General features: G+C 39.5%; 1 protein-coding gene across 1 annotated transcript in view; it reads right to left on the reverse strand.

The window, feature by feature from the left end:
* LOC100605972 (contactin-associated protein-like 3) overlaps positions 1 to 18,881 on the reverse strand; it is a 268,405-nt gene that overhangs the window by 55,471 nt on the left and 194,053 nt on the right. Inside the window, 2 exon segments of the mRNA XM_004087052.3 lie at positions 8,159 to 8,362; positions 15,683 to 15,802. Of these exon segments, the coding sequence (XP_004087100.2) occupies positions 8,159 to 8,362; positions 15,683 to 15,802 (324 nt within the window).

The following is an 18,881-nucleotide window of genomic DNA, read 5'->3' on the forward strand; positions in this document are numbered from 1 at the left end:
AGGAAACAACAGGTGCAGGAGAGGATGTGGAGAAATAGGAACACTTTTACACTGTTGGTGGGACTGTAAACTAGTTCAACCATTGTGGAAGACAGTGTGGCTATTCCTCAAGGATCTAGAACTAGAAATACCATTTGACCCAGCCATCCCATTACTGGGTATATATCCGAAGGATTATAAATCATGCTGCTATAAAGACACATGCGCACGTCTGTTTACTGTGGCACTATTCACAATAGTAAAGACTTGGAACCAACCCAAATGTCCATCAATGACAGACTGGATTAAGAAAATGTGGCACATATACACCATGGAATACTATGCACCCATAAAAAGGATGAGTTCATGTCCTCTGTAAGGACATGGATGAAGCTGGAAACCATCATTCTCAGCAAACTATCACAAGGACAAAAAAGCAAACACCGCATGTTGTCACTCATAGGTGGGAACTGAACAATGAGAACACTTGGACACAGGAAGGATAACATCAAACACCAGGGCCTGTTGTGGGGTGGGGGTAGCGGGGAGGGATATCATTAGGAGATATAGCTAATGTAAATGATGAGTTAATGGGTGCAGCACACCAACATGGCACATGGATACATATGTAACAAACCTGCACATGTACCCTAGAAGTTAAAGTATAATAATATTAAAAAAAAAGACAGAGAGACTATCAGAGTGAACAACAACAACAGCAAAACCGATGATCCACCTACATGTTGGCTGCTGAAATCCTACTTAAATATAAAATAGCAGGTAGATTTAAAGAGCTAGAGAAAGATATACCATGCTAACACTAACCAAAAGAAAGCCAGAGTATCTAAATTAATTTCAGACAAAGCCAACTGCAGAGCAAGGAAAATTATCAGAGATGAAAAAGGGCATTACACAATAATAAAGGGGTCAGTATAATAAGAAAATTTAATAATACTTAATGTGTATATACCTAGCAACAGAAGAGTCAAAATATATTAAGGGGAAACTGATAGAACTGCAAGGACAGAGAGACACATCCATTATTACCACTGGAGACTTCAACACCCCTCTATGAGTAAGTGACAGACTCAGCAGGAAGAAAATCATTAAGGATAGATTTGAACTGAACAGCACCATCAATCAACTGGATCTAACTGAATACTTTAGAATTCAATTAGCATTATAGAATACTTTATCTAGACACTGCAGAACACACATTCTTCTCAAATACAAATGCACAATTCATTAAGTTAAACCACATTCTAGGCCACAGAACACTTTACCAAATTTAAAAGAATAGAAATCACAAAAAGGTATGTTCTTGAATCAGAATGGAATTAAACTAATAATAGCAGAAAGAGAACTGAAATATCCTCAAATACCAAAAAATTTAAAAACACATTTCTAAATAATGAAACATGGTGAAAGAGAAAGTCTCAAGAGAAAAAAAAATTTTTTAACTAAGCCAGTAATTAATAACCTTCCCAAACAGAAGGTACCAAGCCCAGATGATTCACTGGTGAATTCTATCAACATTGGAGAAATAAATGATACCAATTTTCCACAATCTGTTGCAGAAAATAGAAGCAGAGTGACTATTTCTTAACTCATTCCATGGGCCAGCATTACCCTAATACCCAAACCAGCAAAACCTTACAAAAAAGTCAACTGCAAACAAATATCTCTCTTGAATATGGATGAAGCAATCCTTAAAAAAATTAGCAAATTGAACCCAACAATGTTTAAAAATAAACACCACAACCAAGTGGGATTTACTCTCGATATGCCTTTAACATTTGAAAATTAATTAATATAGTCCATCAGATCAACAAGCTAAAGAATAAAAATCATATGCTTTCAGTACTTTCTGCTCAATTTTTATGTAAACTTAAAATTGCTCAAAAATATAAAGCCTATTAATGTAAGAAAACTGACGGAGCGGGATGGAAAAATAAACAGATCCACAATTATAGTACAGATTTCAAAATGTCTCTCTTAGCAACTGATAGAACTATTGGACAAAAAGTCAGCAAGGATATAGAAGATCTGAACAACATAATCAACCAACAGGATCTCATTGAAATACATACAGAATACTCCACTTAAGAATAGCAGAATATACATTTTTTATTCAAATGCTCATGAAACATTTACAAGACAGACCATATCCCGGGAAGCAAAACAAACCTCAACATATTTAAAAGAACTAAAATCACACAAAGTATATTCTCTAAGCATAACGGAATCAAACTGGAAATCAATACCAGAAAGACAAAAAGAAAATCTCTAAACACTTAGAAATTTTTAAAAATACACTTCTAAATAAGCTATAGGTCAAAGAATATGCTTCAAAGAAATTTATTAAAATACTTAAATGAAAATGAAACTACATGAAAAACTAAATGAAAATGAGAATACAACATATCAGAATATGTGAAATGTAGGTAAAACCGCGCTGATAGGGAAGACATAGCACTAAATGCCTACGTTAGCAAAGAAGAAAGCCCTAAAGCCAAAAATGTACGTTCTTACCTCTAGAAACTAGAAAAAAAAATTAACTTACACAAGCTGAAGGAAGGAGATAATAAAGAGAAGAGCAAATTTCAATAAAATCAGAAAAAACAGAAAAATAATAGAGAAAATCACGAAACGAAAATCTAGTTCTAAAAAACAGTAAGATTGAAAAACTTCTATCAAGACTGACAGAGACAAAAAAAGATGAGACAAACTACGAATATGAGAAATTTAAGTGGATATCACTACAGATGCTGGAGACGTCAAATGAACAGTAAGAAAATACTATCAATAATTCTACACAAATCAACTTGACAATTCAGATTAATGGACAAATTTCTCAAAAAGTACAAACTACCACAATTCACCTAACATGAAATAGGTAATTTAAGTAATTGTAACTATTAAGAAAATTGAATTCATAATTTAAAATTACTGAAAAAAAATATCTCTTGGCCCAGATGGTTTTACTGGAGAATTCTTTTTTTATTTTTATTTTTTTGAGATGAAATCTTGTTCTGTTGCCCAGGCTGGAGTGCAGTGGTGTGATCTTGGCTCACTGCAACCTCTGCCTCCCAAGTTCAAGTGATTCTCCTGCCTCAGCCTCCTGAGTAGCTGGGATTATAGGCATGCGCCACCATGCCCAACTAATTTTTGTATTTTTAGTGGAGACGGGGTTTCACCACGTTGGCCAGGAGGTCTTGAACTCCTGACCTCAAGTGATCCATCTGCCTCAGCCTCCCAAAGTGCTGGGATCACAGGCGTGAGCCACCCTGCTGGGCCTTACTGGAGAATTCTACCAAATGTTTAAAGAAAAATTAAAATCAATTTTACATAATCTCTTCCAGAAAACAGGAGACTACAGAATGCTACCAAATTCATTTTATGTAGGCAGCATTGTCCTGATACTGAAACCACATAAAGATAATATGAAAGAAGGAAACTACATATCAGTATCTCTTATGAATTTGAATGCAAAAACATTCAATAAAATATTAATAAACCAAACACATTAGAAATGTATTTTTTAAATTATACATCATGGCCAAATGGGAGTTGCTCTAGTTATGCAAAGCTGATTCAACGTATCAACAGACAAAAGAAGAAATATAATATTTTAATATCAATTGACACAGAAAAGACATTTGACAAAAATCCAATGTCCTTTCAAAATAAAAACTGTCAGCCAACCAGGAATAAAAGGGAACTACCTCAATATAACACAGGAAACAAGAATGAATGCTTTTCCCCTAAAACAGGAAACAAGGCAAGGATGTCTGCCCTCACCACTCTAGTTCAACTTAGTACTGAAAGTCTAGCTACTGCAATAAAGCAAGAAAAATAAATTAACTCCCTACAGATTGACGAGGAAGAAATAAAGCTGACTCTACTTGCAGATGACATGATTTTCCATATAGAAAATCCCAAGGAATCTAAAAAAAAATTAAGTTCAAAAAAGAGGATATAAGATTAGTATGAAACAATCATATTTTTATATTCTAACAAACATGTAAACAAAAATTTAAAGCACAACAGCACTTACAATCAATCAAGAAACTAACTAAATGCCTAAGCATACTTATAAAACATATAATCTCTAGATGCTAAAAATTACAAAATGCTGAGGCAAGAAATCAAAGATCCAAATAAATGCAAAGATATCTCATGTTCATGGATTGGAAGACTCAAGATAGTAAAACACCAATTTTCCCTTCATTGAGCTATTATGTTTAATGTCATTCCCATAAAAATTCTAGCAAGATGTTTGCAGACATAAACAAATTTATTACAAAATTTATACAGAATGAGGCAAGCTACAGACTTACTTAAAGGATCTTGAAAAAGAAGAATAAAGCAGGAGGAATAACTCAACCCTGCTATACAGCTACCATGTTCAAGACAGTGTGATATCGGTGGAGGCATATAAATTAATGAAACAGATAAAGAATGCAAAAACAGACCCACCACACAAGTAAGTTCAACAATTTTTAACACTATTTAAAATGCAATTCAATGCAGGAAGGATAGCCTTTTCAATAAATGGTTCTAGAGCAACTGAACATTCATAGTTAGAGTGAGAGAGAATAAACTCTCACGTCTTATATAAAATGTGTCCCAAAATAGGGCATGGTATTAAAAGTAAAAGGTAAAACTATAAAACTTTTAGGAAAAAAATTCAAAAATCTTTGGAATTGGAATTTAGGGTTAGGTAAAGAATTTTTAGAATTGACACGATGTGTACAATCCATAAAAGGAAAATATGATAAACTGAATCTCATCAAAATGAAAACTTTTGCTCTAAAAAATTCCAGTTAAGAGGATGAATAGGCAAGCAACAGAGTGGGAAAAAATATTCACAAATCACATTATCCAGCAAAGGGCTAGTATCTAGAATATATAAAGAACTGAAAATTCAACAGTAATACAACAAACAAATCCAAACAATCCAATTAGAAAATGAACAACAACAAAAACACATTCACAGACATCTATCTCACTGAAAACGATATACAGATGGCAAATAAGCATATAAAACATGCTCAATATTATTAGACATCAGGGAGACACAAATTAAAACCACAATAAAGATATTACTACACACTTATCAGAATAGCTAAAATAAAAAATGATTGCAACACCAAATGCTGATGAGCATGTGGAGGAAATGAAATCCTCATACACTGTTGGTGGGAATGGTACCACCATTCTAGAAAACAATTTGGCAGCTTTTTACAAAACTAAGTATGTAATTACCATATGGCCCACCAATTGCACTTTGGGGCATTAATTCCAGAGAAATGAAAACTGATGTTCACACAAAACCTGTACACAATATTCATAAAAGCTTTATTCATAATTGCCCCAAACTGTAAACAAACAACCCAGATGCCCTTCAGTGAGTGAATAAACTCTGGTATATCCATGCCACCGATTGCTAATCATCAGTGAAAAGGAACAAATTACTGATATACACAATTATGCAAATGAATCTAAAGGGGATTACACAGAGTGAAAAAAATCACAGAGTACATACTATATAATTTCATTTACATAACATTCTTGAAATTTACAAAAACCCATAGTAATGGAGAACATATTAGTGCTTATTAACGAGCAATAAGAGGAATTCTTTTTTTTTTTTTGAGACGGAGCGGAGTCTGGCTCTGTTGCCCAGGCTGGAGTGCAGTGGCGCGATCTCGGCTCACTGCAAGCTCCACCTCCCGGGTTCACGCCATTCTCCTGCCTCAGCCTCTCCGAGTAGCTGGGACTACAGGCGCCTGCCACCACGCCCGGCTAATTTTTTGTATTTTTAGTAGAGACGGGGTTTCATCGTGTTAGCCAGCATGGTCTGATTTCCGGACCTCGTGATCCGCCCGCCTCGGCCTCCCAAAGTGCTGGGATTATAGGCGTGAGCCACTGCGCCCGGTCAATAGGAAAAATTCTTGTGCTGATGGAAATACTGTGTATCTTGACTGTATGGATGTCAAGATTCCGGCTGTGATATTGCACTATACTTCTACAAGATGTCACCTTGGGATGGAGGAACTGCTTAACGGCTACTTGAGTTCTCTCTGTTACGTCTCACAAGTGTATGTAAATCTACAATTATCTCAAATTTTTTTAAATTATCTTTTCAAAAGAGGAGAAATAGGGAAATTATCACTGATGGGAGTAGAATATTCAATTTCTTGTGTTATTTTAGCCCCTAGCCCAGTAGTTTCCAAAAGATCACCTGGCGATTTATTTTATTTTATTTTATTTTTTTGAGACGGAGTCTCGCTCTGTCACCCAGGCTGGAGTGCAGTGGCGCGATCTCGGCTCATTGCAAGCTCCGCCTCCCGGGTTCACGCCAACAATTCCAAAGCCAAGGCTACACTTCATTCAACAGCAATGAACTAACAAATAACTAAGTTTTGTAATGCCAACTTTAAAAAGCTGGAGAAGTGGGAAGGAGAGTTTCTTACTTACTGAACTTATGTAAGCTATCTCATTTATAAAAGAAACGCCATGAGATCAGTACTACAGGGTCCATTTCCTCAAAGAGGAAACAGAGTCTGAGAAAGATTAAGGAATGACCTGAATTTCCACAGCTGCTAAGTGACAGACTTAGCATTTGAACTTCAAACTTTGAATGCAACGAGACCTTTGCTCTTTCTACTAGACCAAATTGGTTGGCAGGCATCCAAAGGAGAGAGGCATCACCCTGGGAAGGGACCCAGTTGCGGATTGCATAGGTCTAGCACAGTGGGTAAGATTTAAGAGTGTGAGGGCCGGGCGCGGTGGCTCACACCTGTAATCCCTACACTTTGGGAGTCTGAGGTAGGCAGATCACCTGAGGTCAGGAGTTCAAGAACAGCCTGACCAACACGGCGAAACCCCGTCTCTACTAAAAATACAAACATTAGCCGGGCGTGGCGGCACGTGCCTGTATTCCCAGCTATTCGGGAGGCTGAGGCAGGAGAATCGCTTGAATCTGGGAGGGGAGGGGGTTGCAGTGAGCAAAGATCGTGCCACTGCACTCCAGCCTGGGTGTCAGAGAGGCCAATCCAGGCAGAGGAAATGGTCTGGCATATTCCGTGGGCTGACTGGCCAGATGGATTAGGGAAGGCAATGCAGGTATGTGTTAGTGGATCAGCGCAAACCACCTTCAGATGACAGTCATACACCACTTTCCAACTTAACAAAAGATTTTGTATTGAAAATTTAAGAGTGAAATTTAATTTAAGTGGCTTTATTATGCTACCGACATATACTGTTTTTGTTTTTTTTAAGACAAGGTGTTGCTCTGCTGCCCAAGCTGGACGGCAGTGAAGCAATCACAGCTCACTGCAGCCTGGACATCCTGGGCTCCAGTGATCCTCCCGCCTATATACTATTTGGGATTGCTAAATTTAAAAAAATGAAAGGCAAATTTCAGTATTTAACTATAATTAGTAATAAAGAGCTTTCAAGAAACTGTATGGAAACTGTTGGGGAGCAGTGGTGAGTTGTGCAGGGGACTGTGGGGATTCCGGAAAGGAGGGAGAAGTTGGTCTTTGACTTAGAAGAAGACGGTTTTGATGCAGGCAGAGTTTCCAAAACATTACTTCCATGTATGAAGATTAAGGTATACATTTCTCAAGATATAATTTCAAAAAAATGAGACACCCACTGACAAAAGGTTTTAATAAGCCTAGTCATTATTTCATCCTAGACCACAGTGAAAGTGGCGGGGCTGAGGAAGGGCATATTCAGTTAATCTAAAGGGAGGAAGCAAATGTTCCAGGTAGATTTAGAGGAAGACTTTGAGAAGAGTAAGGAGGTTATTGGTTCCCACTAGTCTTCATGAAGAACTCTGTTAGACCCAGCCTGCCCTACAGCCATTATCTCCTCAGTGTGAACGGAAAGCTAAGGCGTAAGTTATTGGCAAAATTTCCCTTGATTAAAAAAGGACAAGTCACTAGTCCTGCATATGAACGCGCTGAACGTCTCTCAAAGGCCAGGAAGGCGCTCTTGAATGCTCTCTGGTCCAATCAAGAGCGGGAAGAGAAGGAGAGAGCGGTCAGGGCTTTGAACTAAGAGCCACGGGAGGGACTCTGGCCTTTTCTCCCTGAAAGGCATCTCGCAGCCCAAGGGCCGGGCCCTGGCCCCGCGCGCCCCTGTAGCCTCCAGCGGCGGCACTTACCTCGTGGGTCCGGGCGCGGTGCCGTTCCGCAGCGCAGAGCCAGCCGCTGCTCGCAGCGCTCCGCCAAGCTCACCACGGCCCGCAGCTGCCCCGCGCCCGCTGCGTACGCGAAGGACGCAGCCGAGCTCGGGTGCCCGCTGGGGGCACCTCGGACGGTCACCGCGTCGGGGCCACCGTGCCGCACCACGGTCCACGCGGCGTCTGCTAAGCAGAAACGGGCAAAGGAGGCATCACTGGGCGGCAGAGGCCAGCAGCAAGAGGCAAAGCAGACGCGTCTTTTATGTGAATTAACGTTTAATTGAAATTTGCATTACTGCATGTTTGCCCCGATTTGAGGAGTTGGACCTGTATAACAATGTACTGAGCCAGAACTCAGCCTCTAAGAGAAAGCATATTGGAAGAACTGATGACCAAACTTTTGTGACGTCATGCCTAAAAGTGTATCATGTAAGCAATGACTTTTTAGTTGTTAAAACCATTTTTTTATATCAACACAAGCATGGGGCCAAACTGTTACTGCCTGGACCTTTATCTTTTTAAACTCATCTGCATTTTCCTCATCTGTATGTGCCTCTATTTCTTTCATTATCGAATAAATTTATAAAAGAGACATATTGGGACCATGTGACGCACATACTCACGGGTATAATAGGCAGCAGCTCTATTAAAATAAAGTGGTTTAATTGTGTCAGCTTCTCCATCAGTGACCAAGCCCACAGGAATCAGAGGCCTTGAGCTTCTAACAGCACTTTCCAGGCGGTGACCCTGGGCATCTGACTGCCCACTGACATCATTTCTGCTGTATCTCTGTCACTTGATTACTTATATTGTTTTGATGAAATAAAACGACTCCACAATCTCATAAGGGAAGTGCATCTTGAGTTCTTTAGTGTTCCCAACAATGGACCTCCCACCAGACTTGAAGTCACTTTAATTCTGCTATGCTGGTGCTGTCTGGTCCTTTAACCTCTAATAAGATGTATTTAGAATAATGAACATTTTACATAAAAATTTTCCAAACTGGAGAGACTAAGAAACATTCATATGGGGATTTTTTAAGAACTACAAAACAAAACAATGTGATACATTTTACCTAGAGAAATCACCCTCCCAGCCCTTCACATCTCAGGATTTTTAACGGCTTGGCTGCTAACCGTACATAAGACAAATTTCACAGCCTTACTGTTACTTATACACGCCTAACAACAACTGAGATCAGAGGAAAGAAGGACAAGAAAACCAGCCATGCTACTGAAATATCTCTTTAGTCACAGAACCCATGGAGAGCAAAGGTGTGATATCCACAAATGAGCCACAAGTACAGAAAAAAATCTGCAAATTTAAATAACGAATGCAATTTTAAATTACATTATCAGTCCGCTCACTGTACTCACCAAAGGAGGCTCTAAGTGTGCCTATGGTGATTTCAGTTCCATGGGTTCTTCTTTTAATATTGCTCTATTTTTTTATTTTAGATTTTTTATTTTATTTATTTTTGAGATAGAGTCTCGCTCTGTCACCCAGGCTGGAGTGCAGTGGTGCTCTCTCGGCTCACTGCAGCCTCCACCTCTTGGGTTCAAGCAGTTCTCCTGCCTCAGCCTCCCAAGCAGCTGGGACTACAGGCACACACCACTACGCCTGGCTAATGTTTGTATTTTTTTAGTAGAGACGGGGTTTCACCATGTTGGCCAGGCTGGTCTCGAACTCCCAACCTCAGGTGATCCACCCGCCTTGGCCTCCCAAAGTGCCGGGATTACAGGTGTGAGCCACCACACCTGGCCTCATTTTAGAATTTTTACAACCTGGCGTTACTCTGCACATCACCCACTCTCACCTTCAGAGTTTTCCTATCAACTGAATCAAATATAGAAAAACCTATGGAACACTAAGTTGGGCACTGAAGATGATGAACCACATGCCATTTTTGGCCATGTGTTCGTGATTTGTTGTACAGTGGGAGAGAAATGATGGTCCGGAGTAGTTCACATAGGCTGGTGGGCAGTATGATAGATTTGCAGTCAGCCATGGTTAAGATGTAATAATAGAAATGCCCTCAGTACTGAGAGGGGAACTGTTGAGAATACATCTGTAAAACTTTTTCTGAAGAGTAGAATAGTAACCAGGGACATTATAGGATATGCATTTGTGTTTATAAAATTCCACTTGACTCACTTCTCCTTATAATATCAGTAGTAAAAGACCCAAAGAAGGACATAGACCATTGTCGTTTCCCTACTTGCTCACAATTTATTTCAACAGATTATAGGCATCTTGGAACTGGAAAGGATCGTAAAGAGCATCTAATATAACCCTTATATTTTTCTTTTTCCTTTTTATTAGAGATAGGGTCTCCCTCTGTTGCCCAGCTTGGAGTGTAGTGGCACCTTCATAGTTTACTGCAGCCTCGACCTCCTGGGCTCAAGTGAATTGGACCTGAGTAGATTAATTATAACAGTGGCTAAATGTGGAAAGGGGTTCAGAGGTGTGGTTGAGTCAGAACACACTGGAGGCTGTCTCATTGGCCCAGAAGGAGGGTAACTGTAACACGTTGAACCCTGTTCCACTCCTGTTGCTCAAATAAATATCCAACTTTGAAAATTAAGCTAATTTAACTTCATGATTTTGATTGGAATTAGCAGTACAGATGTTCCTCAATTTATGATGAAGTTGCATCTGGATAAACTTATTATAAATTAAAAATGCATTTTAATACATGTGACCTACTGAACCTAGCTCAACCTGGCCTAACTTAAATGTGCTCAGAACACTTAAATCAGCCTACAGTTGGGCAAAATCATCTAACACAATGCTTATTTTATAATAAAGTGTTGAATATCTCATGTCATTTATTAACTACTGTACTGAGAGTAAAAAAAAAAAAATCATAATGGTTGTGGCCAGGCGCAGCGGCTCACGCCTGTAATCCCAGCACTTGGGGAGGCTGAGGCAGGCGGATTACGAGGTCAGGAGATCGAGACCATCCTGGCTAACATGGTAAAACCCTATCTCTACTAAAAATACAAAAAATTAGCCAGGTGTGGTGGCGCGTGGCTGTAGTCCCAGCTACCAGGGAGGCTGAGGCAGGAGAATCGCTTGAACTCGGGAGGCAGAGGTCGCAGTGAGCCGAGATCATGCCACTGTACTCCAGCCTGGGTGACAGAGCAAGACTGTCTCAAAATAATAATAATAATAATAATAATAATAATAATAATAATAATAATAATAAAATAATAGTTGTATGGGTACTTGAAATAGGGATGCGTATGGTTTCACATAGTGAAGTCGCAATATTGTAAGTAGAACCATTGTAAACAGGGATTATCTGCACTTAAAATTTACTCAATATATCATATGAAATCCCCAGCATCTGGTATACCCATTCCTGTACGTCCCAGAAGAAAAAAGAAAATAAGATCCACTGTGTTCTGTTGTCAGGAGCATACATATTAAGGTTATCTCTTTTGGAGAACTGACCCTTTCATTTGTCTGAGAAAGTCTTTATTTCTTCACTTTTCAAGGAGAAGGTTTTGTTTTGTTTTGTTTTCTCTTTCACACTTTAAATATCTCACTCCATTCTTCTTGCTGGCATGATTTCTGAAGAGAAGTCGCTGTAATACTTACCTCTTATGTAGGTAAGGTACTTTCTTCCTCTGACTATTTTTAAAAGTTTACTTTTACCTGGCCCGGGCGCGGTGGCTCATGCCTGTAATCCCAGCACTTTGGGAGGCTGAGGTGGGTGGATCACCTGAGTTCGGGAGTTCAAGACCAGCCTGACCAACATGGAGAAACTCTCTCTCTACTAAAAATACAAAAATTAGCCAGGCGTGTTGTCACATGCCCATAATCTCAGCTACTCAGGAGGCTGAGGCAGGAGAATCACTTGAACCCGGTAGGCGGAGTTGTGGTGAGCCAAGATAGTGCCACTACACTCCAGCCTGGGAAACAAGAGTAAAACTCCATCTCAAAAAAAAGTTTACTTTTACCTTTATGTTTGAATTCTATAGTTTGAAAATATATGCCTGGTAGAGTTTTGGGGGCATTTCTCCTTCTTTAGTGTTCTCTGAACTTCCTGGATTTGTGGTTTGGTGTCTGATACTAATTTGTGGGAATTTTCAGTCATTATTTCTTCAAATATGCTTCTGTTCCTTTCTTTCTTCTCCTAGAATTCTCTTTACACATATGTTACACCTTTTGTAGTTGTGTCACTGTACTCAGATATTATGTTCTGGGTTTTCTTTTTGCGGGGCGGGGGGGTTCAGTCTTTTTTTCTCTCTGCTTTTCAGTTTTGGAAGTTTCTATTGAGGTATCTCCAAGCTGAGAGATTCTTTCCACAGCTGTGCCTGGTCTACTAATAAGCCCATCAAAGGCATTCTTCATTTCTGTTATGCTGTTTTTGATCTCTAGCACTCCTTTTTGCTTCTTAGAATTTCCATCTTGCTGCTTACATTGTTCATCTGGTCTTGCATGCTATCTACTTTATCCATTACAGCTTTTTCCATATTAATTACAGTTGTTTAAAGTCCTGGTCTAATAATTCCAATGTCCCTGCCATATCTGAGTCTAGCTTTTTTTGTTTGTTTTTTGGTTTTTTTTGAGACGAAGTCTCACTCGGTTGCCCAGGCTAGAGTTCAGTGGCGCGATCTCAGCTCACTGCAAGCTCTGCCTCCCGGGTTCATGCCATTCTTCTGCCTCAGCCTCCCAAGTAGCTGGGACTACAGGTGCCCGCCACCACGCCTGGCTAATTTTTTTTGTATTTTTAGTAGAGACAGGGTTTCACCGTGTTAGCCAGGATGGTCTCAATCTCCTGACCTCGTGATCCGCCCGCCTCAGCCACCCACAGTGCTGGGATTACAAGCGAGAGCCACCGTGCCCGGCCCTGAGTCTGTTTTTAATGCTTGCTCTGTCTCCTCAAAGTGTGTTTTTTGCCTTGCAATTTTTTCTTTTTCTTTTTTTAGAGACAAGGTCTTTCTCTGTTGCCCAGGCTAGAGTGCAGTGGTGTGACCATGGCTCACTGCAGTCTCCAACTCCCAGGCTCAAGTGATCCTCCCATCCCAGCCTCCCAAGTAGCTGGGACTACAGATAAATGCCACCATGCCTGTTTTTTTTGTTGTTTTTTTTTTTTTTGTAGAGGTGGGGGTCTCACTGTGTTGCCCAGACTGGTCTCAAACTGGTCTCAGGCTATCTTCCCTCCTCAGCTTCTCAAAGTGATGGGATTGTAGGTCCCGCTGAAATTTTTTCTTGATAACCAGATGTGATGTACCAGGTAAAAGTAACTGCTGTAAAGAGGCCTGCAGTACTGTAAGTAACATGTGTGGGAAGGGTAAAGTTTCTGTAGTCCAGTGATTAGGGCTGAGTCCTTTAGGGAGCATGTGCCTCTGGGCTGTGACCTTCACAAAAGCTTCTCAGCCCTCCCTCCCATCACCACCCTTACATGGGACAGGATGGCTAGAGGTGGGTAATTTCCTTCCTCCAGGCAGGTTAGGCTCTAAAAACAAAACAAAACACCAGTAGCTTAGGTAAAATATTTGCCCTTGAGGAAAGACTTCGTTAAGAAGAACAGAAAGCTCTGGTGTATTTCAAGACGGTTCTTTTTCACCTCCCCTTTCTGGAAGCATGAGGAGATTTTTCTCCAACATTCACTGTGAGAACCTGGTCAAGCTCCTAGGTGTAAAACTCACAGAAGTGTGGGGACCCTTCTCTGTCTGGGTCCTCCTGGAGTTTTTAACTCTCAGATGTGTCCACAGCGAACATCCAACTATTCGTCAATTAAGTTTAGGTTTTCCTACCTTGACAACGGTTTCCCCAAAGGTTAGTGCTTGTGGAAGAAAGTTGTCATTCTATATATAAGCCTGCCTGTCTCTCCAATTTTGGGGGACAGTGGTTTGTTCTGTGACCTCACTTCTCTGCTGGATCTAAAAAATTGGTTGATTTTTCAGTTTGCCTGGCTTTTTACTTGTTCTTAAGACAGAGTGCCTACTTCCAAGCTCTGAGGCAACTGCTTTTTGAAGGTTATTACCATATATACATTTCAAGCTATTAGTGTTTGAAATTGCACGTTTTATAATCATTATTGCTTGATTTGTACAACTAGAGAATATATTACGGGCTATAGAGCAATGCGGCATCTAAAGAGAAGGTGACCTTTTCTAGGGGAGAAAAGAGACCAGAGTTTAGTGATTCCTCTATCATTAGCTAGATTTTGTCAGTAGATACTTCTCTAACCAACTTTTCTGGTCATCTTAAAATGATGACGACCAAGGTCCTTCCTGGTTGTGACTTTGGTTGAGTCTTTTGATATCCCCCAAGACCATTTTTATGGGATTTCTCACTTTGCTTTGATGGTTTGAGTCAGGGGATTTTGGAGGTAATTGGTATCTTATGGCAGAACGCCTGTGTTTATCTTCAGCACATTGCTGTGCAGGTGGCTCTGAATCTTCTGAACATCCCCTGTAAAGTTTTACTATTTTTTGGCAATCTTTGCTAAGACACTTTAAATGCCCAGGTAATTTCAGTTATCTGTTTCTTTTTCCTTGATGCTTGGTGACCCATTTGGTTATTGTCCAAATTTATGAAACTTTTGAAACCTTTTCTCAGCACAATAAATAAGAACAGTTTATTCCAGATTTCCACTTTCCGTAGAGTTGGAAGAGCTAGGTGACAACAAATTTCTGTAAAAATGTAACTATTTAAAAGGCATTCTAGTGCAATCTTTTATAATCAAGCTGTGTTCATTTCTTTTTTTCCTTTTTTTTTTTTTTTTTTTTGAGATGCAGTCTTGCTCTGTCACCAGGCTGGAATGCAATAGCACAATCTTGGCTCACTGCAACCTCCACCTCCCCAGTTTGAGGGATTCTCCTGCCTCAGCCTCCCAAGTAGCTGGGACTACAGGCGCAGGTGCCACCACGCCCAGCTAATTTTTGTATTTTTAGTAGAGATGGGGTTTCACCATGTTGGCCAGGATGGTCTCGATCTCTCGACCTTGTGATCCGCCCGCCTCGGCCTCCCAAAGTGCTGAGATTACAGGCGTGAGCCACCGCGCCCAGCCCAAGCAGTGTTCATTTCTAATATCTAAAGCACGAGAAATAATCAAGTTTCTTTGGTTATGAAAAAATTATATGCCATAAAAATCACTAAATTATTTAAGATGCACATAGAACTTTAACATATCTATATATGTTATTTCTTAGCACTTTTAAAGACCTCTGTTTTTTCGAAATATAGAAAGCATGTAAATCACTGAATCAGAGGTTTGTATTTTATCATGATGCACATGAACAGATGTATTATGAGGAGTGTAGGAGCTAGAGAGATGCCTTGGCAGAGCATTAAGTCTTGCCTATAATCCAACCCAGGCAAACAAGAAATACAAGAAAATTTTGTTGACAACAAAATTAATAAATACATATTTAATGCTTCTACTTAGCAAGTACATACTATCAAACTGCATGTTTTAATAATGCTGCCAACTAGGTAAATTTCTCCTTGGTCTATTCTGATACACGCATCTAACGATTATCAACATACCTGTCATATTGCAGTACACAAGAAATGGTCCCAGGGGGCCACTTCCATCTGCATCAATATAGTAAAGCCCAGACGGGTTCCCTCGGTGCTTGTGGGCTTCACAAGACTGCTCGTAGACAGCTGTAGGAGAACACCAGCCATAAGAAACAGAAACAATATCTCCAGATGTTGAGTCAGTGTCCAAAGGTTTGTATTTCTGAATTACAGACATGTGATACATATGACCCAACATCATTTTTATAGTGTATGACAGTATATTTGATGAGATGCAAGAAAAATGACATTTAAAAAATTAAATCTATTTTTATTAACAAAGGAGAAAAAAATTACCTAGTCAAAATACATTTAAATGTTGGACATTGTTAGATGCTGAATAAATATTTGGTCACAGTGTGTTTCTATTTTGAGGAAGAAGGAAAGATTGTGTTGGTGTTCAAACATGAAGATGTGCTTACAGTGGGTATGCCATACTATCTTCAATAGACAATCTTTTGGCAATGTCTAGAGACTGTACTTTCTCTACATAAATGTTTTCTTTTGCTTTTAGGCAAGAAAGCATGCAAACTGTGAAGCACAGTGTAAAAGACTTGAAGAGATATGAGAGGAAAACTTTGTGAATCTGAATTCTGCATGCTATTGAAGCATGGTTCTCTTCAAACTCATGGCAACTATACCTCAGAATTAAACTCTATAATTAAGGAAGAAACCCTCATTCTCCCTGTAATAACTGAATACCTGAGCACATTAAACTGCCTAAATAATCTGGTATTTTCCAATAAGCATTCTGTGAAGTTTTTCTTAAGCTATGCAGCAGTTACACCCTTTGCTTCCTTCAAAACAATATGAATGAGCATTTTAAAGAGATAAATAAAATGTATCAGCTATCAACTTCTCTTCATTAAAAAATAATTAAAGCTGATTTAAAAAAGAAACTTCCCTAAGTATTTTGCAAGTGACAATTCAAGCAGCTGAAATTCAAAACAGGAGAGAAACTTTTTTGAACGACATCCCTATAAAATGTAAATTTACTCTGACATAATTGAATATTTTCATTTGTGCAAGTAAATGTTTTACCAAGTACAAGGTATGGAATTAATATCTGCAGGAGATGGACATTGTTAATCTTTATTTTTTTGCCACTTACGGCATATTGATTTAAATAGATACATATATTTGTATATGTCTGGTAGGATTCACTCAAATTAATAATAATGCTTAGATATAGGGTACAGACCAGGTTTGGAATGGGAAAAATATTGAGGAGAGTGACTAGAACTTGTGCTTTATGTGAATTGTTTGGCTTTTTAAATGATAATGTATACATGGATTAATGTATACAATTATTTATAATTATTATTAATTATTGTATACAATTGATTTTATTTTAATTGTATAATTATATACAATTAATTAGTTATATACAATTAATAATTATATACAATTAATTAGTTGTACATAATTGATAAATGTTATACAATTAGAAATACAAAATAACCTATTCAACTAGGTGTGGCAGTCTAGTCTCACAGTCAATGACTGTGGGCTTGGCAAATTTCTACCTTTAGCTGTCAATTATTAGATGAGACTGACACTTGAAATACTTTTTCAATCTCCTGATATTTTCCCTCAGAAGTTTTTGGAGTTATATTTTGATTGCAGTGAATAACCATGGACTAATATAACTCATTGATTAATTGCAACATTAAATGCAATCAGATGATGCTGAGTGTGGTGGTGGATATAAAGTTGTCAGGTAACACACAAGATTAGGCTTCTGCTTTTAGGTAAGATACTATGCCTGGAGGATGAAAGATACACAGAAGTAAAAGATGTGGTCCCTGCACCAACTCTATGACCGTATCAGACATTCAGCCTCTGGTGTGAGAGGCCACTCAACTCCTAGAAAATGTGTCATGGCGGCCGGGCATGGTGCCTCATGCCTGTAATCCCAGCACTTTGGGAGTCCAAGGCGGGCGGATCACAAGGTCAGGAGATCGAGACCATCCTGGCTAACACGGCAAAACCCCATCTCTACTAAAAATACAAAAAATTAGCTGGGTGTGGTGGCGGGCTCCTGTAGTCCCAGCTACTCGGGAGGCTGAGGCAGGAGAATGGTGTGAACCCGGGAGGCGGAGGTTGCAGTGAGCTGAGATCATGCCACTGGGCTCCAGCCTGGGCGACAGAGCAAGACTCTGTCTCAAAAAGAAAAAAGATGTGTCACGGCTTTATAAACAGGGACCCTTCTAGTACAAAAATCGTATTTCATGCTTCAATCTGTGAGAGTCAGTCTTGGACTGTCTCCTCTTTCACCCAGATCCTTTGCAGAACCTCAGGGTTGGGAGCACAGAATTCTCATTGCATGTGTGAAGTGCAGTTTTAACACTCCACGCCCTGCCTTTCTCCTGTGGTTTTTGTGAAAATCAAATGCCTCACGGAACAGTTCTTAAAAGTTTCAAGGAGGACCTCAAGATGAGCAGGTGGAACTGAGGACTTTGCATCTTGCTCTGTTTCCTTGAAGACCCAGGGATGGGTGAAATATTCCTGAGGATAAGTTGCTCAGAAACCTCGTAGAGATATACAGAAAGAAAACTTTAAAAGTTAAAAACAAATAGGGAAAAAAAAGGCTTTTCAGGATTCTGTGGTGTTCTAATCATAACAAGTCAGAATGGCTTGGCCTTTGAAATTCACAGAGGGTGATTCTTCAGTAAAGAGAGATGATTTTTAATATGGCAGAGGCAGTTGAGAAGTGTTAGAATATGCCATCCCTTAGACATTGTTCTTACAGTTAAATGTCTACCAGAAGCATGTGGAAGGTTGGTTACAACAGACTCGGGGCCCCATCTCCAGCAATTCTGATTTAGGCCTGAGAGTTTTTACTGGTAACAGGTTCCCAGGGGCTGTGGGTGCTGCTGGTGCATGGACCACCAATCAGGCATCCTGCAGCCAAGGCTGTGGAGCCAACCTCCTTAGCTCAACTCCTCATCTGGCCAGAAACTAGCTGGGGGCCAAGTTACTTAACCTCTTTCTGTTCTCAACTCTGCAATGAAGATAATAAGAGTACTTTCTTCCCGGAGCTGCTTCAGGGTTAAACGGGTTAATATATGCAAAGCAATAGCAGAGGGCTGGCATAAGTACTCAATACATTAATACTTTTACAATTATTCACTTTACAATCATCATCACCACCACCAAAGAAAAT

The sequence above is a fragment of the Nomascus leucogenys genome, chromosome 22a (genome assembly GCF_006542625.1).
Source record: "Nomascus leucogenys isolate Asia chromosome 22a, Asia_NLE_v1, whole genome shotgun sequence".
Lineage (NCBI taxonomy): Eukaryota > Metazoa > Chordata > Mammalia > Primates > Hylobatidae > Nomascus > Nomascus leucogenys.